Source organism: Heterodontus francisci, chromosome 11 (genome assembly GCF_036365525.1).
Source record: "Heterodontus francisci isolate sHetFra1 chromosome 11, sHetFra1.hap1, whole genome shotgun sequence".
Classification (NCBI taxonomy): domain Eukaryota; kingdom Metazoa; phylum Chordata; class Chondrichthyes; order Heterodontiformes; family Heterodontidae; genus Heterodontus; species Heterodontus francisci.
In genome coordinates, this window is record NC_090381.1 from 84782471 (window position 1) to 84808288 (window position 25818).

Consider the following 25818-nt stretch of genomic DNA (forward strand, 5'->3'; position numbering starts at 1 on the left):
TTTTTTAATAAACCTGAAACAAATAAATAAAATTTACAGAAATGTTATATCAAGATGAGTTTAAAACTAGAAAAAAAATGTGAAGGTGAAAAGTAGAAGTCAAAAATCCTGTTTAAAAACTATAATCAATGATTCAGACACACATATGGAAATGCTTTTGTTGCAAAAACAGAGCAGTGACTTAGAAGGCAGAACTAGAAGATTTCAGCTCACTCTGGTCTTTATACAGTTGTCACTTAAAATAACTTGACTACAAAATATACTGATGCGGGGAAATCTAAAAGCTTTGAGATATATATTTTATATGTATGCATGTGTATATATAATATACAGCATGTATATGTATATATATATATATATATTTATATATAGCAGTGTGTAGACATGCATTCCAATGATTTCTGTGTGCTCCACTGCACCAATGAGTAGCCCATTGGTTATTACTGCAGATAGAATATTGAGCAGGTGTGGAGTACGTGCAATGTAGCATAATTCCATGCTTCACTGCCCAGGCAAGATCGGCAAAGTGTTACTAATTATGGATTCAAATCAGAATCAGGTAACCGTACTAGATAAAACTAATGTGAATAGCACAAACCACAGGGGTCTTTCCCAACTTCAAGGTGAACAAGAATTGCTTGGAAGTTTTTGAATAAGTTTGTATTTCCCACCTTCCTCTTCAACAGTTTTGTTCACTTAAGCATTTGCAGAAGGACATAATCAATTTAGTGATCTCAAAAAGACCTGCACTTGAAGGCATAATTCCCTTTTTTTTTCCGTCCCTGTCTTAAATTTTCTTTCAGCCAGCAAGGTTATATCACCAACTCTAGTACAAACAGGTGAGAATAGAAGAAACCCTCTCCCACTTCCACAAACTAGTGAAAGACTCCTAGCAAAGATATTCGATTCTATGCTGCTTAAGTATCTGGTTGGGAACAGGATTGGAGGTTACAGGAATGGTATTGATGATTTGATCATGTCAGTCAAAGAATTAAGACGATTCCTATGCATCCGGAGAAGGGCTTTTGTTGTCGGTGCAGGGCAGATGAACAATAGAGTTGTGAAGTTAGATGAATATGTTGCTGCTTTATTGGATTTCTTTTTATGATTTGGGAATTCTTATGCACAGCTTTCTCTTAGACGATTACATGGATTTGCCAAGAGCTTAAGTAGGAAGGTTCAGGTCTCTGATGGGTAGATGGTACATAGTCCATAGAATGAGCAGGGTTGATGGGCCAAAGTCTTTTCTTGTTCTACATTTTATGTTCTTGTTGCCATTTCTACTGGGTTCACTTAAAGGTCATTAGTGCAGGGTCAGCCCAACAGTACAGTACTCTTCCTTTTTTGTTTTGGTCCTCTTGGTTACACTAGGCCACAAATCAGGCCTTCAACTTCTAATTTCCCTAGCTGACCAGTAATGTGGTTTCATTTGAAATATTTAACCCACTCATTTCATCAAGCAGTCCAAGATGTCAGGCATCAACAGTCTGATTTGGGTTCCAAACCCAAAGCCTCGGCTAAGCCAAACCAAATATTTGTAAATCACTGTCACACAGTTATGATGAAGAAATGTTTTAAGGATTCCAAATTAGACCTTCAGCACATCCACTCAGTGAAAGATCAGCAATATAGTAAAATATTTCGATTACTTTACTGAAGAAAGCATAGGTGTTAAACAGTGAATCTAAAGTCATTCTACTTTTATTATGCAGCATCTTTTAACATCAATATTTTTAAAATTAATTTTACCTTCAATAAGGTGAGAAATGGCAGAAGTAGAGGACACAATTACAACTCTCAGAATCACAGAACTGTAACAGCACAGAAGGAGGCCATTCAGCCAGTCATGTCTGTGCTGGTTCTCCAAAAGAGCAATTTACCTAGTGCCACTCCCAGTCTTCACCCCGTAGCCGTGCACATTCTTCCTTTTCAGATAACAATCCAATTCCCTCTTGAATACCTCAATTGAACCTTCCTTCACCACACTCTCAGGCAGTGCGTTCCTGATCCTAACCACTCGTTGCAAGAAAAAGGTTTTCCTCATGTCACCTTTGCTTCTTTTGCCAATTACCTTAAATCTGTGCCCTCTCATTCTTGATCCTTCTATGAGTGGGAACAGTTTTTCCCTATCTACTCTGTCCAGACCCCTCATGATTTTGAACACCTCCATCAAATTTCCTCTCAACATTCTCTTCTCTAAGGAAATAATCCCAACTTCACCAATCTATCCACATAACTGAAATTCGTCATCCCTGGAGCCATTCTCGTAAATCTTTTCTGCAATCAGTACTAGCATTAAGTGTTGCCAGGCAAGATATAATATTAGACGTAAATTAAAGGTCCAGCTGCTCCGTCCACAATGTGCCGAACAACCAGCATAAATTATTCCACTTTACACTTCAGTTATTCTTTAGGAAGACTGCCAATTAGGGGCCTTTTGTTCTCTGGACCTGCAGCCACGATAAATTGAATGAAGCTGCCCAGATTCATTTCAGCTAAACACATTACAAGCAATTGGATGAGAAGATGTTCATCTCATTAGTTTAGGTTAGATTCAAAACTCAAGTACAAGAGGTGGAAAAAAAAGTGTACCACTTCACTCAATTTTGTATCCATCATGCTTTTTGCCTTGTCTATGGTAGTGTTTAAAAAGCAATCTAATAGAACAGTACCACCAAATTGCTTCCATTCAAGAGCCCAATCTGTGTCTCTGCTATTTTTACGACAAATCCAGATGCAAGATAAATCAGCTTTTCTTCCCTTTGCTCGGAACCTTTATGTTATTTTTATAGGATGTAATTTAGCAAGGATTTGACACCTATGTGTTTCCAGTCATAGAGGAAGAAAATTTTGCTTCCACAAGTGCCACATGATATTCTCCAGTGATGGTGCAAGAATCCTTCCATTTCTATGTGGGTTGTGCTATTCAGTAAAGCTTTAGCTAATGATTGGTAAACTGATAGATTACACGTCATGCCATTTCTATGATCTAATCTTCTATGATAATACAGGCCAATCCATGCAGACACACTCTTACCACTAGCAAGGCGCTATCATCTGTGTGGTGGGACCGCCTGATAGGGAAATATTTGGGGAGCTGGGGGATGGGAATGGGGAGAGACATGAATAAATATAAGAAAACACAACAAACATTCTCAATAGTCACATATAGGGACAAGCAAACTAATCATCTGAACAGAGTTAAACCAAACCAAAATATTGCAAATTCTGTATGGGTGCAAACAATTAACATATACTTAATGATTCTGGAATTTAATCAATTATAGGAAACTAGACTATGCATCTTGCTTTACATTTTACATTCGCAGGACTTGGTTCACCACTGTTTAGATAAACTGCTATTCATGTACTGTCAGTTGTTTTAAGCATGTTCAGGATCTGGATAAGCAGTACATTTAATTAAACTGCATATGCTACAGCATTTATGTGTAAAAAGAACTGGGAAATGTAGCAACTTCTAATTTCAGTATTTTGAAGATTCAGTGGTTCTAATTATCATGGTGAACTGCTTTAAAAATGTTACTTAATAATTCTAACATTTAAATCTTCCAAAAATATCAGACTGTAAAACTGTTTGACCATCAATTGGAAATGTTTGTACACCACTTGCTCAAATGGGGAGCTGAGGAACCTGCTAATGGAACAGAACACTGGAACCATATTTTAATGTTTTAATCTTCATTTTAACGAAGCTGTAGTGCTAGGCGCCAAGCACAGCTCAGGCATTTAATCATAAGAAGGGAGGAAAAGAACTGGAAAACAGGAATTTCATAAAGTATATGCATAATATTAACCAACTTATATATTTATTGTAAATCCATGTAGTCTGCTAAGTGCTATGAGCTTACTAAAGGAAAGGGCAGTGTTTTTGAACAAAGCCTACAATAATGTTCAAATGTATATACATTAAGTTAAATAGGGCAAGCTACAAAACAATGAAGGTTGGAAATTATATAAAAGCTACTTTGAATATTACATGCTTGCACATTGTCAGCTTACATTAATTAATGAATAAAATTGAGAATGATTACCATTTCAGAATTGTGGCTAAATTAACAGAACACACTCTGGTTAGTTGTTTTTTTTGGACAAATAGGGCAGTAGTTTGAACTGAAAAGTACTCCTCTTACTCCCATCTCTTTGAGATGCAAAGTATGGATGCAGATGCAAACGTGTTGCTGATATTACAGCATATTTGTTTGAAATGTAATTTATCCTAAGTCTGTGTCTGTAGATTTAAGTCCACCAATATACTGCTACTTTAAGTGCCAATCAAGGATCAGTCTGGACTTAATCCACATCCTGGTTAAACTTGGAGTTCTAATTGGGACTGGACAGAACACTTAGTGAGAAACAAAAAAAAGGTGAAACCCGATGAATAAACTGGTTATGTTCTTGTCTCCAAACAACTGCAAAATGTCAGTAAAAATGGGAAAAGAAACTGCAGCAAAACTGTGCCAAAAAGGATAAAGGTTTTACAAATTACAATTCAATAAGAGTCAGAGATTTGAGGGGGCAGGGGAACAGTAGTCTTCCAGCTTCACACAAGAAGACTTGCTTGAAACAGTCACTCAATCTCAGTGCTCACAACAATCAGAAAACGATTTTGGATTCTTTTGGAAAAGTTGCTATCCTTGTACAATTCTGTCAATAAACAATGTTTACAGGGATATTTATAAAATACATTAAAAAATTACTGTAAACTCCAGAAAGCAACAGAGCAAAACAGAGGCATAACTCCATCAATACTGGTGATGAAAATCCAGATCCTTTATAAACCTGATTTTGTAATATGGAAAAGCTGTGACTATGGAATATTTATGCACAAATTGGCTGCAGGAAACCTAAAAATATTACAAAACCCTCAAATTAATTTCTTAAATGTTAATTTTGTTCTAAATAACTAATATCAAAGCATGTCTGGAATATGATCAGTGCAAATGAAGTGTGTAAAGAAGTACAAGGTGACAGGTGCACAGGTTAACTCAGACACAAATATCACATATTCTGGTATATGATGTTTTTCCTTTACAAGCAGTTAGGATGGCACTGTCCTTGAAGGCTGAAGTGAAATATTATGTGGCTCTAACATGACTATCCTTCAAAAAAAAGATCAAACAGATCTCTCACCATTCACTCTATTCTCTAACATCCAGCTAAACCTGCACAAGGACTTACATCACTGTGATCGCTGTCTGAGGGATTCTGTTTCTGAGGGCTCTGGCCACTCTTTTGCTGCAGGAAGATAAAGCATAAAAACTATCATCTTAATCACCATTCCTATAAAATACATGAAAATGGCAGCTACGTAAATTGCACATTTGATTAATTGATGAATACTTTTGCACCAGGCGACTCAGATAGAATACTTCCCAGTACACAAGTAACTTGCAACTTCGCTAAGCAGCAATGCTTCCATTTTTTATTCACACCTTGAAGCCGTGTAATCCCTAAGAAAATGGTGCTGATTGTTTGAAAAGTGATTCTGAAACTTCTGGCACATTTTAAAGCATCAAATGTGGAAGCGCTACTGCAGGATAACTTATCTGGGGCACATGTAGCCCAACTGCATCCAGATAACACATCCATGATTCACAGATTCATAGAGTCATACAGCACTGAAACAGGCCCTTTGGCCCACCGCGTCTGTGCCGACCATCAACCACCCATTTATACTAACCCTACATAAATCCCATTTCCCTCTCACATCCCCACCTTCCCTCAATTCCCCTACCACCTACTTACGCTGGGGGCAATTTACAATGGCCAATTTACCTATCAACCTGCAAGTCTTTGGCATGTGGGAGGAAACCGGAGCACCCGGAGGAAACCCACGCGGTCACAGGGAGAACTTGCAAACTCCACACAGGCAGTATCCAGAACTGAACCCGGGTTACTGGAGCTGTCAGGCTGCGGTGCTAACCACTGCGCTGCCCTAAATGGGACCAAGAATTGATATCAGTCACAACAATGAGTACCCAAGCATATAAATACCAGCGTTAATTTTTAAAAAAATTATATTTTAAATGAGCAATTTGCCTTAGTGTTAACTTGTGAGAATTTTCTTCGGTATTGATCAAGCTGAACGCAATGTTAGGGACTACATTTGCAATTATTATTAGTTTGTTCCCAAAAATTTGACATCTGAAAGAAACTCACTTGATGGGAAAGGCGCCAATAAACTTGTCAAAGTTAAAGTCTAACTTTCCTGACTGTTCAGTTAGTAAGGTCAGTATATAATGGAGCCATAGGGCTGGATTTTACCTGAGGCGGACGGGAAATCGCCGACGTAAAAGTTGGTGGCGAACCCGCTTCTGCCTAGCCCGGGGATCCGTCCCGTATTTTATGGGTCCCCGGGCTTTAATTGTCTTGAGGCAGGACTTCGACTCACTTGAGGGAGGAAGTCCCGCTTCATTGAACTGCTGGCCAATCAGCGGGCCGGGAGCAATGCCACTGCTGGGACTGCAGCCCAGCCAACCAGCTGGAGCCAGGAGTCCAGGTAAGTTGGGCATGCCTCACCAGTGAGATCGGTCCTTCCCTGGTGAGGTTGGAGTGGTCGTTTGGAGGGAGGAAGGCGTCTTGGGTCCCGGGGGTGGGTTGGGAGGCAGGGGCAGCCCTCAATCGGACACTCTGTGCCCGACTGCCATGGCTCCCACCCCGGCGCTCGGAAAGGCCGGCAGCTATCGCTGGGTGGCCTTTCACGTCCCCAGCACGCCCCCTTGCCACGGGTAAAATACTCATGGAGGTAGCGAGGGCCCTTAAGTGGCCGTTAAGTGGCCACTTAGGGCCTTGATTGGCCTTGGGCGGGCAGGCTCTTCCCCCACCCCTCCCGAAGCCGTAAAGTTGACCAGAGGCGGGAGCGGGACGGGTAGGCCTCCCGGAGCCTCCCACTTAATTTTACGCCGCCCCCACGCCACCATCCGACCTGCTGGGGCGGCGTAAAGTTCAGCCCATACAGAGAGGGTAGATCCCCAAATCAGATGCCTGATCTTTCCCATGGCTGACAATGATACTTGCAATTGACATTCATAGACTAGAAAGAAGCAAACAGACCAGAGCTCCGACTCCTAATTAATATCCAGTTTGCATACGCGCATAGACATTGGAACAAGGAGAGGATTGTGATTCTCCCATTGTCCCCACGTACAAATTGCTGCCAAAATTCCGTGTCTGGATTAATGCACAGAGGACAGCCATTTTCTTTTCAAAAAGAATCAAGAGGATAAGAGAGGAGAAAATAAAAAGAACAAATTTTGTGGGAATTGTTAACTTCATTTCAAGTCATTAAGATGATGGATTACTTTCGAAAGAGTTGTAATCAAGATAAACTGATTGCTCAGAATGTACTCATTTATAGTGCTTTCTTAAGGCAGATGAGGGTTTAAATATGAGGAGAGTTTTAAAGTCACGGGGGGAATACATGGTGACATAAACCTCCATCCACTTTATGAGATGACTTGGTGCAGGGGAGGAAGAAAAGTAACATTTTAAAAAGCACAGTCCTCCCATGGACTTTTGATTCGAGTTCAGCTAGACTACTCAGGGATGTTGAGCACTGGCAGGGGAGCCATAGAGCTCCTAATGAGTGGTTACAGAACAGTATCAGAAGTCTGGACCAAATTTCTTGACTATCCCTGAGAAACAATTCATCTCATTGAGCCTGTTCTGCCATTTGTTAGCTATTTAGGTTGGTAAAACTTTGGAGAGTAGGGGACCCAAAAGAAGAAAAAAGGCTAAAACAGGGAGGAAAACAAAGAGCTCTCACAGATCATTTCTTCAGTAACATTAAAAATTGGTTACTTCTGGACTATACCTGGAAAATGACCACTGCGTTGTTATTAGGTCTTTAAAATATTAGTGCTTACTCTCACAAAGTCAAGAACGGCTTCTTTCTGAATCTGTTTTGTTCGGATTCGCTCTTCTTCATATTGTTGAGCTGCGAGTTGTGCCTCTCTTCTGGTCCGTTCCACCAGTAGTTGCTCACGTCTCCTCTGCAACTCCAACTCTGTGCATCCCACATTCGAAGTCTGACAAGTATAGTACAGCATTCAAACCTGTTAACCTGATCACCAACCATTGATTTTCAATTTAAAAATTCCTCGTTTAACATTAGGTTCCAGTTGCAGTAATGTAAAACTATTTTAGGTATAGCTATTTTGCCTAATTTGTGAAAGGAAAAGATCAGCAATGATGAATGTTGGACGGCCGTAATATTTAGACAGCTGAAGATCCACACTACACAATTCTACTTTCAGTGTTGTCTTTTTCATGATTTTAGTAAGTTATCTTTGTTCTTCCTCATTGGCTTCTTGGATTGCAATGCTCTGATGTCTGGCAATCCCACTCTAACCAACTGGGGTATGAGCAAGTATCACAGCCTAAATTCTGTTTTATTTAAGTGAAATAGTTCACTTGATTATCTCATATTGGGAACATCATACGCATTAATCCAATTAACCACTGCAGTGTATTAGTTATGACGAGAAAAGAGAAAGTGAAATTAGGAAGAGACACAGAACTGAACAATTAAATTTGAGAAACTGCCTCAGTTTCAAGTACTCTTGGTTGATAGGGCAGAGAGCTATAAGAGGTATTAATTTTTCTTGATAACCCTATCTTGAGATTTTAATCTTGCTCCATCACAGCTGTAAATCATTGCATCTGGGTCCTCCAGGACAATTTCAACATTTAAATTGAAATTCCCCATGCACTTCAATAATGCAATAGTTCTGAAGACACTGAATGAGATCAACCACATTATAATTACCACATATTGGCCACTAGATGGAGTTTGAGAAATCAAGCCAGCATCTGAAAATCCACTGGAAAGAGAAAAAGAAATGTAATCATAGACCTGTTTAGTAAAAAGTAAATGTTAAATGAGCAGGTGCTAAGTTTAGAATCTTCAACAATAATGGCACAACATAGCTTTGTCAAATGATAAACTCAGTAAAATGTTAAGATTACATCCATACTGACACTTAAAACTCACATTAAATTGCACAGGCTACAGACAAATTAGGCTGTGCACCTTTTTAGGACTGAAGAGAATTCTTAGAATTACTGGGATTATGCTAGTCTGTGCCAATATGAAACCGCTCTTTTTTGCCCGAAACATACAGCAACAAAATACCTATAACACGGTTTTGCAAAAAGGTCAGTACTTTAATATGGAAGAGTTATAATCCAGTGTCTTCAATTAGAGATTCCCCATACTAATTGACCTCGAATGTAGAATGTTTCCACTTCCTGTTCAGGAAATGCCATGCCAGTTTCTGCAGAGCAGCTATTCACTAGAATTCTTCTGCAGAGATATAGTGTGAAACAGCAGTGCCAGCAGTGCTTCTAATGGTTAACAGGATGCTGTTATTCTCAGCCAGACTTTACACACCTGTTCTCTCCTCAAGGGTATTATTTGGAAATTTTGTTTCAGATACAGTAAATGAAAGAATTGGAAATGGAGGATCGATAACTACCGAATAAGTACAAAAAATAGAAATCAGAAGAAAATACTTCAAGAAAATTTGGAGAGTTTTTTTTTCATATGAGCGTTGCTGGCAAGGCCAGCATTTATTGCTCATCCCCAAATGTCCTTGAGAAAGTGGTGGTGATCCTTCACCTAAAATTAGACACAATGCTTGGAAGATTAAAATTTCACACTAAATCCCTGAAAGCAGTCTGGTATACTCAGTAGTTCCATTGTTCAGATTGCTGTTTTCTTTTAAGAAAATCATAAGAAGGTAAGAAATAGAAGCTGCAGTAGGCCACTTGTTCCTTCGAGCCTGCTCTCTGCCATACAATAAGATCACAACTGATCTATCTCAACTCCACCTTCCTGCATTATTCCCATATCCCTCAAGTCCCTTAGTATCCAAAAATATATCAATCTCTGTCTTGAATGCTCAGCAGTGGGGGGAGGCGGGGGTGGGGTCACGTAATTGTTCCAAAACATCTAGCTGGTTAACACAGCTAACTTGGGTATTAAGTCCACATCAACAATTTATGTAACCTTACTAGCTAACGCTGACTAATCCAAATTCAGAGTCAGAAAGCTTCGGGAAAAAATGCTTCTCAATTTCATTTCACACTAGGCAACCATTTTATTTGTTTACATGGAAGGGTTTCACCACATAAATTATATTTTTTTGGAAGTGGGGGAGGGATTGGGAGACAGGATGAATAGATGGGCATATATACCTTCAAATCCCAAGTTCAAACTCTGATCTGTGCTGAGTAGGCTGAGGCAGCAGTCCAGGCATTACAATGATTTTAGAACTATAGCAGAGGTATGGGGAGAAGGTGGGATTTAAAAAAGGGCTGAAGCCAGAGGAAAAATGCATGGCTCTCAAGTCCTGAATACTATCCACTGACCCTGAGGGAAATTTTACCATGTTAGGGTTAGATATGTTACACATGTGGACTTCAGATAAGGTAGACAAATAGGGTGTTAATAATCACTGTCCAAAAGCACATGGGCAAAGTACTGGAGACTGCTGGCACCAGAGAAACTCTCCTACACACTTACCTTCAGGAGAGAAGAGGAAAAACAATGTCAATAAATTCTGGCCAACAAGTTGTCTGTTGGTTCATGTAGGATGTCTGACAAATCCACAATTAAACTGTGCTTTCCTTTTAAAACAATCACTTTATAAACTGTGAATCTGAACTCACCGATCCTTTAATGCCTGCTGTCCTTCACCATCATGGCACAGTTGCAAAGTTTCAGGTCTCTTGGAGCCTATGATCTCATTTCTGAAAAGTTAAAATTGTTATTGTGTATACACATGATGCATGGCCAGCTGTGTGATTAGTCAATAATTTCATGAATGTAAAATAATTAGAGATTAAATATCCTGTACACTTCTATTGATTTAGTCCCAGCATATTTCCTGCAAGACACCACTTCCCATTTTCTGTCCTTCAGAGAAACTCCTGACCTATGTTTCCTGTTTTGTAGCCATCTTTCAATCCATTCTGCTACCTGGTTCCTGAGTCCATACACCCTGATCTTTATCATAAGTCTATGATGTGGAATCTTATCAAAGGTCTTCTGAAAGAATATGTAGCACACCCACTGCACTGCCCCTAGCTACTCTTTTGGTTACTTCAAATAATTCAATCAGGTTGGTTAAACATTTCTTTTCGAAATCCATGTTTTTTTGAAATTTTATTTTTTGTCTCTAGAATTTTGTTATCTGGTCTTTTAGCAAAGATTCTGGTATCTTTCCTCCTAGTAATGTTCAGCGAACTAGACTATAGCTCCCTGTATTAATTCTATCTTCCTATTATTTCTGGTTCACTTTTTAAATAATGTACACAAGAATTTTTTTTTTACATCTATACTCCTTGAATTTGCTGTTGGCTTCTCCTCCCCTGAAGGTGTAAATTCATACTGAAATACAGTTGTATGAATGCCAGAAGAGTTCAGTACCTTTCAAAATAACTTTGCCACGCATGAGCTTAGTCAGCGTGCGTCAGTGGACTATTTGAGCATGGTTGGGGACATCTTAAGAAGAACTGATTTGATATGCATGCTAGTGTACTTTAGAGAAGAAATTACTGGAAAATGATCAGGAGCAGTAAGCCCCTGATTTTTCCTCTCTCGCAGTTCTGATTACTGAATTTAAGTTGAGCAGACTAACGGAGATTAGCTAAATTAGCACAAACTAGAGATCAACCAAGGGCCTTTTGAGGCCTGTGTGTCATAATATAACCACCAAGCAGTGCGTTTACCCACCGGAGAACAAACAACCTCATAGTATTCATAGGTAACAAACAACAATTCCTGCACAATACATTAAAGAATGCCACATCCCAGTAATAGTTATTAAATAGCTATTATAACAATCAGAAAGACACCTTGATATTGTATTTCCATATATGAAATATTCTGAGGTACATTCAAATCTTAAAGCATTTTTTAAAAATTAACATATTTGAAATATATAAAGGGCATGATAAAATATCTGTCTGTTCACGTATCTCAGCTACTGCAGCACATCTAAGCACTAATTATAATAACAGAGATGACATATCTAGTAGGATTATTTTCAGGATGCTCTAGTTTTGAAAAACAGTTGGAATTTACAAATTTCCAATCATTTTTCATTCTTTCATCTAAGTTCACTCCTAGTTGAGGCTAAAGGCAATATACCTGTTTAGTTGCAGCCAGCCCCTCCCATTCTCAGTTCTTTGTGGATCTCCGATGGGCTTTGATTTCATTGGAGAGGCCTTCAAAGTGGAAAAAAAAACCCTTCAACATGAGATTTATCAGTTATAATCCTGTCCTATGAAAACACTGCGGAACTGTAATTATTAACCAGTATTGTGAAATGGGATATGTGGTAGTAACCAAAATTTATCAGCCATGAATGAAACATATAAAGAATGGTTTATAAGTTTTTACAGATCTGTACACTGTATCGCATGCATGATCAATAATCCAAATTTTATCCATGCCCATAAAACTCATTCACATAAGAAACCAGCAACAGGATAATATCCTGTACAAGAGATTATTCTATTAACAAGGATGATGCAAAGTCTAACTCGTAAATTTAAATATCTATAAATACAGTAAACTACTACTCTTAATATAAATCATACAAAATGGATACAATGGCATCGTGGTTAACTTACTGAACTAGTAATCCAGAGACCTGGACTAATGATCTGGAGAAGGCTGTTCAAATACACCAGAGCAGCTGGGGAATTTAAATTCAGTAATCAAATAAATAGTATGGAGACCATGAAACTACCAGATTGTCATAAAAACCCATCTAATTCACTGATGTCCTTTAGGAAAGGAAACCTGCCATCCTTACCTGATCTGGCCAATATGAGACTCCAGACCTACAGCAATATGGTTGACTCTTAATTGCCCTCTGAATGGGCTGGGAAGGCACTCAGCTATACCAAACGTCTATGACATAGTATAAAAATATAACCGGGTGTACCACCCGGCATCGACCTAGGCATTGTATTCGGGCATGACAAAGGCATACCCAGCCCAGTCGGTCTGCAAAGTCCTCTTCACCAGCAGTTGGGAACTTGTGCTGAAACTGGGACAGCTAACACAGTCAAGCAATGTGACAGTCATACTCACCGAACTATACCTCTGCCTACACCCCAGATTCCTCCTAGACCATCCCTGCCTATGTCCTGTCCCACTGGCAGGACAGACCAACCAGAGGTGATGGCATAGTGGTATACAGGAGGGAGTTTCCCTAGGAGTCATCAACATCGACTCCCGATGCTATGAAGTCTCATGGCATCAGGTCAAACATGCGTAAGGAAACTTCCTGCTGATCACCAACAACTGCCCTCCCTCAACTGATGAATCAGCATTCCTCCATGCAGAACACAACCTAGATGTAATACTGAGGGCAACAAGAGTACAGAATGTACTCTGGGTTAGAGACTTTCGATGTTCATCACCATGACTGACACAGCTGGCTCAGTTCTGAAGGGCACAGCTGGCAGCTACGGCAAGTGGTAAAAAAAACATGAAGGAAAACCTGCTTGACCTCATTCTCATCAATCTAACTGTAGCAGAAGCATTTATCAATGACAGCATTGGTAGGAGTGACCATCGCACAGTCCCAGTGGGGACAAAGTTCCATCTTCACACTGGGGACACTCTCCATCATGTGCGACATCACCACCCTGCTAAATGGAACAGATTCAGATCAGGTCTAGTAGCTCAAAATTGGGCATACATAAGGTGGTGCTGGCCATTAGCAGCAGCAGCATTGCATTCTACTACAATTTATAACCTTGTGGTCTCGCATATTCTTCACTCTACCATTATAACCAAACCAGAGACCAATTCTGGTTCAATGAGGAGTGTAGGAGACAATGCCAGGAGCAACAGCAGGCACAGCTAAAGATAAGGCACCAACCTGGTGAAGCTACAACACAGGACTACATGCATGCTAAATAGAAGAAGCAACATGCTATGGACAGAACTAAGCAATGCCAGAACCAATGGGTCAGAATAAAGCTCTGCAGTCCTACAACATCCAGTTGTGAATGGCAGTGGACAAATAAACAAACGGGAGGAGAAGGCTCCATGAATAACCCCATCCTCAATGATGGTGGAGCCCAGCATGCGAGTGCAAGAAACAAGGCTGAAACATTTGCAACCATTTTCACCCAGAAGTGCCAAGTGGATGATTCATCTCAGCCTCCTCCTGAAGACCCTAACATCATAGAAGCCAGACTTCAGCCAATTTGATTCATTCCACATGATATCAAGAAACATCTGAGGGTAGTAGATATACAGCAAAGACTATGGGCTCAACATCCCAACTGTAGTACTGAAAACTTGTACTCCAGAACTAGCTGTGTCTCTAGCCAAGTTGTTCCAGTATAGCCACAACACTGGCATTTACCTGCCAAAGTGAAAAAGTGTCGAGTTATGTTCTTGTCCACAAAAAGCAGGATAAATCCTATCAGTTACCACCCTAACTGTCTATGCTCAATCAACAGTCAAGGGGTTGTTGATAGTGCTATCAAGTGGCATTTAGTCACCATAACTTGCTCACCGATGCTCACATTGGGTTTTGCCAGGACCACTCAGCTACAGACCTCAATACAGCCTTAGTCCAAACATGAACAAAAGAGCTAAATTCGACAGATGAGAGCGGCTGCCCTTGAGATCAAGACAGTATTTGACTGAGTATGGCATCAGGGAAACAGAATAAAATTGAAGTCAAAGGGAATCGGGATAAACTCTCTATTGGCTGGAGCCATACCTAGCACAAAGGAAGATGGTTGTGGATTGTTGGAGACCAATCCTTTCAGCTCCAAGCTGTAACTGCAGGAGTTTCTGGGCTCAATCATTCTTCAGCTGCCTCATCAATGGCCTAGCCTCCATCATAAGGTCAGAAAAGTGATGCTCCCTGATGTTTGCACAATGTTCAGTACCATTCGCAATTCGTCAGATACGGAAGCAGTCAGCACCCACAAACAGCAAGATATTCAGGCTTGGACTAATAAGCAGCAAGTAACATTTGTGTCAGGCAATGCCGATTTCCAACAAGAGAGAGTCTAAATTACTTCCCCTTGATATTCAACAGCAATACCATCATTGAATCCCCCACCATCAACATATTGGGGGTCACCAGAAACATTAATGGACCAGCCACATAAATACCATGATTACAAGAATAGGTCAGAGGGTGGATAGTTGGTGTTCAGAATGATTCACCAAGGCCTTTCCACCATCTACAGGACACAAATCAGGACTGGGGTGGAACACTGCACTTACCCAGATGAGTGCAGCTCCAACAACATTCAAGAAGCTCAATACTATCCAGGACAAAGCAGCCCGCTTGATTGGTATTCCATCCACATTCACTCCCTAAACCAGACGCACAGTAGCAGCAGTGTGTACCATCTACAAGACGCACTGCAGCAACGCACCAAGGCTCCTTAGACAGCACCTTCTAAACCTGCGACCTCTACCACCTTGAAGGACAAGAGCAGCAGATGAATGGGAACACAACCACCTGCAAGTTCCCCTCCAAGTCACACACCATCCTGACTTGGAACTATATAGCCATTCCTTCACTGTCACTGAGTCAAAATCCTGGAACTCCCTTCCTAACAGCACTGTGGGTGTATCTACCTTACATGGACTACAGCGGTTCAAAAAGGCAGCTCACCACCACCTTCTCAAGGGCAATTAGGGATGGGCAATAAATGCTGACCCAGCCAGCGACACCCACATCCCATGAATGAATTTAAAAAAAATTCACACCCTCCACATCTGGCACCCCGTGGCTGCAGTAAATAACATCTACAAGAAGCATTGCAGCAACTCACCAATGCTTCTTCAATTGCACCTCCCATACCTGCGATCTGTGTCACTTAGCAGAAGGACAGTAGCATCATGGGAACACCATCACCTCCAAGTTCCCCTCGAAGTCACATGCCATCCTGGTTTGGGAATATATCGTGGATCCTTCATCGTTACTGGGCCAAAGTCCTGGGACTCCCCACCAAAAGCACTGTGGGAGTTGCTTCCCCAAATGAAATGCAGTGATTCCAGAAGGCAACTCACCACCACCTTCTCAAGGGCAATAAATACTGACCTTGTCAATGACACCCACATCCTGTAAATCAATATTAAAAATTCTTTACATGCAAATATTCTCATTGATTTTAGGCAAAAACTGAAAAGTTACCTCATAGTTAATACGCCGTCGTTCAATATATGCTATGAATTGCGAGCTGAGACTGGTGGAATCAGGACGCTTTGACAATCGCATTTCATCCTCCTCTTCCTCTGCTGCACAGCTATCAATGTAATCAATCTGCTCTAGGTCATGTTCAACTGCAATAAAAATATCAAAATAATTTCAACCAGCTAATGGTTGCAAACTATTTACCTCACAAAACATCCACTGTGACTACTACTACTGTCCTCGCTTTTCCAGAATTCTTTAACAGCAAATTACTAAAACTATTTAAGAACATAAGTAGTAGAAGCAGGAGAAGGCCATTTGGCCCCTCGAGCCTGCTCCAACATTCAATAAGATCATCGCTGATCTGATTGAGGCCTTACCTCCACTTTTCTCTCTGCCCCACACAGCCCTGGACTCCTTTGTAGATCAAAAATCTGTCTAACTCAGCCATGATATTTTCACATATTCTACTTATCTATATCCTTTGCAGTCTCTTTGGGCTGGATTTTGTTCTCCTTCTGACGTTGGGCTCCGTGGCAGGGGGAGGCAGGATGGAGGCCGGAAGATCGGAATAGCAGTGGCCCACCACGGAACCTAACACTGGGATTGCTGGGCCCAATCTTCCCGGAGGTGGGGAAGCTCTGCGGCGGGCTCTCTGCCACTCTGCGACGGGACCAGACTTTACATATTTAAATTAGCTGCTTGCATGAATTAAAATCTAATCCGCAGTGATCTTACTTGCAGGTCCTGATCTTCAGCGCGAAGGGCGGCACTCACATGCCTTCACTTTTGCGTCCAGGGAAAGCTGGCGTCACCGAGGTGGGCAAGGGAGAAACTCTGCATTTGTAGTGTAGTGGAGGCGGGGTGGGGAAATGAGATGAACTCTACATTTTTAGTGCAGTGGGGTGGGGGTGAAGGGGTGACCTCTGCATTAGTAGTTTAGTGGGGGGGGGTGGGGAATATGTATTTTTGGTGTAGTTGGGGTGAAGGGGTGGCAACTGTGTTTCTTCGCAGGGCAGGCAGCCCTTGAAAAATGGCACCAGTGCAGAAACAGTTGACAGCACCCCCGCCACATGATTGGAAGGGGGAGGGAGCGGCCGCCCGGCATATGATGATGAGCCACAGGCTCAAGAACACGGCGGCATGTGAACAGTGCGTGCTGGCTGCCATTTCCTGTGCCCGCCGCCGCTCCTGATGGCAGGACTACAAAATCTAGCCCTTTATGTCCTCCTCACAACTTGCTTTCCTACCTATCTTTGTATCATCAGCAACTTCAGCTACAATACACTGGGTCCCTTCATCCAAGTGATTAATATAAACTGTAAATAGTTGAGGCCCCAACACTGATCCCTGTGGTACTCCACTAGTTACAGTTTGCCAACTTGAAAATGACCCATTTATCCCGACTCTGTTTCTTGTTAGCCAATCCTCTATGCAAGCTAATTACCCCAACACCAACAGCTCTTATCTTGTGCAGTAACATTTTATGTGGCACCTTATCAAATGCCTTTTGGAAATCCAAATGTGCTACATCTACTGGTTCTCCTTTATCCACCCTGCTTGTTACATCCTCAAAGAACTCTAATAAATTTGTCAAACATGCTTTTCCATTCAGAAAACCATGTTGACCACATTTAAAATTGTACTATGATATTCTAACTGGCCTGCTACTACTTCCTTAATAATAGATTCCAGCAACTTCCCAATGGCAGATGTTAGGCTAATTGGGGGATAGTTCCCTGCTTTCTGTCTCCTTCCTTTCTTGAATAGAGGTGTTCCATACCAATTTTCCAATCCGCAGGGACCTTTCCAGAATCTACGGAACTTTGGAAGATTACAACCAATGCAGCCACTATCTCTGTGGCCGTTTCTTTTAAGACATTAGGCCATCAGGTCCAGGGGAATTGTCAGCCTTTGGTCCCATTAGTTTTCCTAGTGCTTTTTCTCTGGTGATAGCAATTATTTTAAGTTCCTCCCTCCTTTTTGTCCCTAAATTTTCTATTATTCTGGGGATTTGTTTTGTCTTCTTCCGTGAAGGCAGGTACAAAATACTTGTTCAAAGTCTCTGCCATTTCCTTGTTTCCCATTATTAATTCTCCAGTCTCATCCTCTAAACTACCTTTGTTTACTTTATCTTCGCTCTTTCTTTTTATATATTTGTATAATTGTATATTTGCATTTTTATCTTACTGTCTGTTTTTATATTTCTTGCTAGTTTACTCCCATATTCTAATTTCTCCCTTTTTTTATTTCATCCTTTGCTGGTTTCTAAAATTTTCCCAATCTTCTGGCCTGCCACTAATCTTCGCAGCATTGTATGCCTTTTCTTTCAATCTGATACCATCCTTAACTTCTTTCGTTAGACACAGATGTGCATTTACCCATAGTCTTTCTTTCCCAATGGTACATAGCTTTGTTGAGAGTCATTAAATATCTCCTGAAATGTCTGCCACTGCTTGTCTACCGTATTATTTTTAACATTTTCCCAGTCCACTGTAGCCAACTCTTGTCTTCATACCTTTGTATACCTCTAAACTGCCTTTAGAGTCGAGAAGTCGTTTACAGCACAGGAGACCATCTGACCCATCAAGTCCATGCTGGCTCTCCCGAGCAATCCAGTCACTCCCACTCTCCCGCTCGATCCCCGTAACCCTGCAAGTTTATTTCCTTCAAGTGCCCATCCAATTTCCTTTTGTAATCACTGACTGCCCCCGTTTCCATCATCCTCATAGGCAGCTCCTAGGACCTTCAGGTCATTACCACTCGCTGAGTAAAAAAGTTCTTCCTTACATTTTCCCTGCGTGCCTTGCCCAAAACCTTAATTCTGTGTCCTCTAGCCCTCGTACCAGCTAATAGGAACAGTTTTTTCTTGTCTGCCTTACCTACGCCTGTTATAATCTTGTAGACCTCTTTCAAATCTCCCCCCAATCTCCTTTGCTCCAAGGAGAACGTTAGATTCTCCAACCTAACCTTGTAACAAAAATTCCCCATCCCTGGAACCATTCTGGTAAATCTTCTCTGTACCCTCTCATGGACCCTCACACTCTTCCTAAAGTGTGGTGACCAGATCTGGATGCAATACTCTAGTTGGGGCCTAACCAGAGCTTTATAAAGCTTCAGCATAACTTCCCTGCTTTTGTACTCAATGCCTCTATTTATGAAGACCAAGATCCCATATGCTTTGTTAACCACTCTCTCAAAAGGTCCTGCCACCTTCAAAGATTGATGCACATGCACCCACAGGCCCCTCTGTTCCTGCACACTCTTTAGAACTGCGCCATTAAGTCTATATTGCCTCACCCTACCCCTTCTGCCAAAATGCAACACTTTACATTCTCTGTTTTAAATTCCATCAGCCACTTGTCTGACCATTCTGCTAGCCTATCTATGTCCTATTGCAGGTTGTTCATGCCATCTCACTGTTTGCCATTCCTCCAAGTTTGGCATCATCTGCAAATTTTGAAATACCATTCTGTATTCCAAAAGCCAAGTTACAGCAGTGGTTCCAGCTCTTCTTCTTAGGCAGTCCCATGGGAACGAGGATGACTTTCTTCCACTCCAAGGTTGTGGGTCCTCAGGTGACTGAATAGTCAATTTCTGGATCTGCGCACTCTGCCACAGGTGGGGCAGGTGGTGTTTGGTGAAGCGAGTGAGTGGGATGCTCGAATTTCCGAATGCTCCTTCCGCTGTTTGCACTTGGTTGCTGCCTGGGCATGTCGACATTGTTCGAACTGGCTGGCACCCTCGCGAATGCTTCTTCTCCATTTTGGGCTGTCTCGGGCAAATGTTACCTGCCTTCCTGTATGCGCCTGAAACATGGACACTGTACAGCAGACATCTCAAAGCCCTGGAGAGTTATCACCAGCTGTGCCTTTGCAAGATTCTGCAAATTCAGTGGCAGGACAGGCGCTCCAATATCAGTGCCTTCTCTCAGACTAACATCCCCAGTATCGAGACAGTGGTCATGGCGAGTCAGTTACGTTGGGCGGGCCACATCATCCGCATGCCTGATACAAGACTCCCAAAACAAACTTTCTACTCCGAGCTCTGTCACGGCAAGAGGCTACCAGGAGGGCAGAGGAAACACTACAATGATGTCCTTAAAGCCTCCCTGAAAAAATGTGGTCCCAACACTGATCCTTGAGGAACACCACTGTCGACCATCCTCCAATCTGAAAAACAACCATTTACCATGACTCACTGTTTTCTGTTCTTCAGCCAATTTCTTTCATCCAATTGGACACTGACTCGCCTATTCCCTGAGCCTCAATTTTGTTAACCAGTCTTTTACGTGGTACTTTTATCAAATGCTTTCTTAGAATATATATAGACAACATCCACCGCATTGCCTTCATCAACCTGCGCTGTTACTTCATCCAAAAATTCAATTAGATTAATTAAGCATGATCTGTCTTTTATAAATCTGTACTGGGTAATTAACTCAAACCTCTCCAAACGTCTTAGTTTTTTCCCCTGATTATTGTTTCTAAAACCTTACCCACCACTGACCTTAAACTAACAGGCCTGTAGTTGCTTAGACTGTCCTCACATCCTTTCTTGAATAAGGATGTCACATTTGCCACTCTCCAATCCTCTGACACCTGCCCCATATCTAGGGAAGACTGGATGATTAGGGCAAGCCCTTCCACTATCTCCATCCCCATTTACTTAGCAACCTGGAATGCAAGCCATTTGGACCAGGTGATTTATCTTCCCTAAGCTTAGTCAGTCTTTTCAGAACCTCCTCCCTTTCAATTTTTACCCTATCCATTGCCTCTACTCTCCCCGCTTCTACTGATATTTTGTCAGATTCCTCTTTCTTAGTAAACACTGATATAAAGTACTCATTAAATACTCTAGTCTTGCCCTGCGCCTCTAAGTGTATATTACCCTCTTTGTCCCTAATAGGCCCCACTCCACCTCTTATTACCACCTTACTATTTACATGCTAATAGAAGAGTTGTGGGTTGCCTTTTATGTTCATTGCCATTCTGTTCTCATATTCTCTCTTTGCTAGTTTTATTTTCCCCTTCAGCTCCCCTCTCAACTTATTGTATTTGACCTGGTTCTCACTTGAAGAATTCACTTGACATGCATCATACACCCTTTTTTTGTTTCATCATAATTTCTATCTCCCTTGTCGTCCAAGGAGCCCTGTTTTTGATTCTGCTATTTTTTGACCTTGCTAGAATGTATCTCACCTGTACCTGAAGCATCTCTTCCTTAAAGGTCACCCATTGTTCTGTTACAGTTTTCCTAGTCAGTCTTTGGTTCCATTTTACCATGACTAGATCGCTTCTCATCGCATTAAAATTAGCCCTAATCCAATCTAGACGTTCTACCTTATATCGTTGCTTGCTTTTCTGCATTACTAATCTAAACCTTATGATGATCATTCTTACCCAAGTGCTCTCCCACAGATACTTGGTCCACTTGGTCCACCTCATTTCCCAGCACCAGATCCAGCAATGCCTACTTTCCAGCTGGGCCAAGAACATACTGAACAAGGAAGCTTGCCTGAACACATTTCAGAAATTCCCTCCCTCTAACATTACCCCAATCGATATTTGGGTAATTAAAGTCCCCAATATCACCACTGTATAGTTCTTGTACATCTCTGTGATTTCTCGCAGACTTGCTCCTCTATCTCTCATTATTTGGAGGCCTACAGAATACCCTCAGTGTGATCATATCCTATTTGCTTCTCAACTATAACAATTTATTTAAGAGCCAAGTTTCTCACCCATAACCTGCATGTGAAATTCGATCATGTTATGATCACTCTTGCCCAGAGGATCCTTCACTATGAGATCATTAATTACTCCTGTCTCAATACACATTATCGGGTCTAAAATGGCCTGTTTCCTGATTGATTCCAGAACATATTGTTCTAAGAAACTGTCCCAATCACACTCTATGAACTCATCCTCAAGGCTACCTTTGCCAATTTGATTTGTCCAATTGATGTAAAGACACTGTGGCATTGAAAATGCCAGTAGAATTTTGAGTTTTATAAATAGTGGCATAAACTACAGAAGCAATAATGTAATGATGCATTTCTGCAAACAATGATTAAGCCACAGTTAAAGTATCGTGTGCAGTTTTGAATAGAATAGTCCTTAAAAGCCACATGCAAAGTCCACATTATAGAATAGTCCTTAAAAGCACTGACAGCATAGATTCACCAGGTTCATCTCATGGACAGGAAGATGTACATTTCCCATCACTTAAAACATCCATGTTTCAAGTGGGTAGTCACTTACATCAGCCACAAAACAAAAACCATTAACCATTTGCATTAACATCAATTTCACAGTTCTTGGTTATAAGGTCTTTAATGCTCCGTTTACTCTGGATAGAAATTTACCCATCACAGTTTGCATGGAGTCAAAGCCAGAATTTCAGGGAGCTGGCGGATTTTTTCTCGCCAAGGGATTTTTCGACCAGTCACTGAGCTGCCCAGTTTGCCTGAGGTCAGCACAAAGAGCCTGAGCTGGAGCCACAGACTCTCCCTCTCAGTGGCCGAAACTAATTGTTTAAAGTGCATCTCCTTGGAAAGAAACACTTCAAGAAGGTGCCACTTTCACAGATTCTCCCAGGCAACTGGCTGTGTAAACACTTCTGTGAGGGCAGAGATAATGCTGTACCCCAGTGACAGCAACTTGGTTGAGCACACAATGGTCCTTTTACTTGTGTATAGCAGGAAGATCACATTTACTGAAACACACCTGTTATAAATCAGTGGAAACTGTAGCTATGAGAAACTTTAGTTATGAGAAGAGACTTAGGGTACATTGACTATTTCCACTGCAGCAGAAGAGATTGAAAAGAGGTTTTATAATTTATCAAGGGTTTCACAGAATGAAAATGAAAACACCATTATCTCTGGTTGGAGACTGACAGGAGTGGGGTGGGGTCATCAATTTAACATTACCACTTAGAATAGAGAGATTAGGAGAATTTATTTCCTTACACAAAAAGTTATTGGTGCACAGAATGTTTTGTTGCCGGGAGCAATTGATGCAGAGACCAATTGGATCTTTTAAGGGAAAAACAGGACAAATGTTTGAAACAGAAGTAGTACTTATGACCATAACAATTAGGAGCAGGCCATTCGGCCCCTTCGTTCCTGCTCCGCCATTTAGTAAAATCATGGCTGATCTGATTGCAGCCTCAACTCCACTTTCCCGCCTACCCCCGATACCCTTTGACTCCCTTGTTAGTCAAGAATTTATCGACCTCTGCCTTAAAAATATTCATTCAATGACCCAAGTAACAAGGCTATGGGGAGAAAGTAGGGCAGTGGAATTAGTTCTGGATTATTTCAGCAAACAGTTGGCACAGACACGATGGGGTGAATGGTCTCATTTGGTGCTGTAGACTACGGTTCTTAATAGGGATAGATTGAATTGTGATTTTTGGAATGCATATATTGGAATAATTATTACCTTTCATCAATGAATTAAGTCAGTCATTATTGCAAATATACTGCAGAGTAATAAGGGCGGAGGGGTTGCAGGGACAGTGGTAGTGCGAACTACTTTTCCTTACATTTAGCCTCCCATGCTGCCTGTTCACCCTCAAACTAGGTAGCAGACAGTGACTTGTTCCCTTGCCTTACTAATGCCCATGTAATGAGCAAGCAGCAAGTGCAAATGACAGTTATAAGCTCGATCAACTTCTGTCTCAACGGAAGTCCAACCTGCTTGTCATGGCAGGTATCAAGACCTCACAAATGGAGATTCTTGGTTTTGGAACTTAACTGCATCATTCTATAGCATAGATTATAAGTATGCAAATCTGCTCTCTCTAATTAATTGAAACAATATCTGGATGCATAGTTTAACTTCCTGATCAAACTGTTTGCACAATAATCGGGGAGTCACAGCAGAATCAGAATTCTGTGACCTGAAGAAATAGAATACTTTACATATTCTGAACAGTATTTGTGCACGTGCATATTCTCATGTCTTATGGTGGAATTCTTTACAGTCTCAGTTTGCTCTGATTACATTGAATGGCTGATATGTAGTACATATGCCAAGTTATAAAAGAAAGAAATGCTAACAATCACAGAACATTTCTTCATTTTCACTGGGTGCGTCATCTATCATGACCGCACTTACTCAATTACTGAGATTGTGTCTGTCTCACTCTGAAATTACTTTACCTGTACCATTTGTCACATGTGATACAGCTCGATGCTCGTGATACTGACTCTCTCGCCGCTGCCGTTGTTCCTTTGCAATTTCAGCCATTCGCTGTGGGAGATCAGAAAACTCATCTGTGGGCTGCAAGTTGAAAGGCAATATTTTATTTCACACATATAACATAACCTAATTAATATCGCAGTGGAGGACTTCTTTACAGAAGGGCCACTAAAGCAACAAACGACAAACAGAGCAATATTTCAACAGAAACAGTTATGTTAGGATATGCCTACCTTTCTAAGTAACAATTGGCGCAGTGATACACAGAAACTGCACAATAAGACAGCATTTGTCACTACTGCTGTTCGTACACTGATGCAAATTTAAATAGAAACTGTCTTCATAATAGAAAGAGATGTAGTAGTAAACAGACAATTACTCAGAGGGGAGTTTAAAAATGTGTGATATAAGGACTGGCGAGCCAAGAACCAACAATCCTAGTGATATAAAAGATTGACTGGTATTAACAGTTTGACCACAGGCTTCCAAGCTGACAGTGCAGCAAGCAACAGGAGGCAGTATTGTAACTGAACCATTAAGTGCCAGGAGGAGCCAACTGACAAGCCATTTTCCCAGTGCAGCAAACACAGGAAGAGGTGTGATCAAGAACAAAGAGGGAGTTGAGAGTGCTAATTTTTATTAATATCAATGTGCAAATTTGAAGTATGGAAGTAATTTTTTTAAGCCATTGATACCTGCAATGGATACTGGATCAGAGTTTTGAAAAATTGGTTACACCTGCTCCAAGTATTACTTCAAAAAGACATTGAGTCATGTACCTCATTCCCTGACCACCTCTTATCGCCACTGTCAACACTGTTGAAGCCAGAATCCAGTGCTCCATATGGTCGTCCCGCAAAATAGTCTTCATGGCTGTGGAAAGAGTAAAGATCAAACACAAAGATCTAACTGAAGAAAAGATAGTGGGGGAAAAAAAATACGAAAACTGCATTCAGTGTTTACTTATCATCATTGCTTAAATTTCACATGGTCTTAGCTTATCCAGCAGCAAGTCATGTTGGATACTGGCTTTGTGTATACATTCACACAAACATATAAATTTGCCACCTGAGAAGGAACAGCACTTTTTTTTGCTTAGATCTGTATCGTCAGTAGCTTTCGCATTGTTATTTCAGAAGTTTCATACATTTGGTACTCTCTAACACCTCCTGGACCATTACCCCACAAATAAACATCAAAACATCATTTCCTAGACCGTCGCTGACCCTCCAGAGCTCTTCCCCCACCATGACCTCTGGCCTCAGTCCCCTAGCCATGTACAGCCTGCTTCTACCTCCTACCCAAGATCCACAAACTTGACTGTCCTGGTAGACCCATTGTTTCTGCCTGTTCTTACCCCATGGAACTTATTTCTCCCTATCACAACTCTATGTTTT

At 41.2% G+C, this 25818-nt stretch overlaps 1 protein-coding gene across 10 annotated transcripts in view; it reads right to left on the reverse strand.

The window, feature by feature from the left end:
• LOC137375347 (DISP complex protein LRCH3-like) overlaps nucleotides 1-25818 on the reverse strand; it is a 182825-nt gene that overhangs the window by 30298 nt on the left and 126709 nt on the right. For 5 of the 10 annotated variants that reach the window (XM_068042372.1, XM_068042375.1, XM_068042371.1 and 2 more), the window contains exons 7-15: nucleotides 25201-25294; nucleotides 24382-24502; nucleotides 16212-16360; nucleotides 12176-12252; nucleotides 10693-10773; nucleotides 8789-8843; nucleotides 7887-8048; nucleotides 5200-5256; nucleotides 3038-3097 (exon numbers count right to left, since the gene is read on the reverse strand). In XM_068042372.1, the coding sequence (XP_067898473.1) occupies nucleotides 3038-3097; nucleotides 5200-5256; nucleotides 7887-8048; nucleotides 8789-8843; nucleotides 10693-10773; nucleotides 12176-12252; nucleotides 16212-16360; nucleotides 24382-24502; nucleotides 25201-25294 (856 nt within the window). The remainder of the gene's footprint in view (nucleotides 1-3037; nucleotides 3098-5199; nucleotides 5257-7886; nucleotides 8049-8788; nucleotides 8844-10692; nucleotides 10774-12175; nucleotides 12253-16211; nucleotides 16361-24381; nucleotides 24503-25200; nucleotides 25295-25818) is intronic. The other 5 variants (XM_068042377.1, XM_068042374.1, XM_068042370.1 and 2 more) reach the window with 2 other exon arrangements.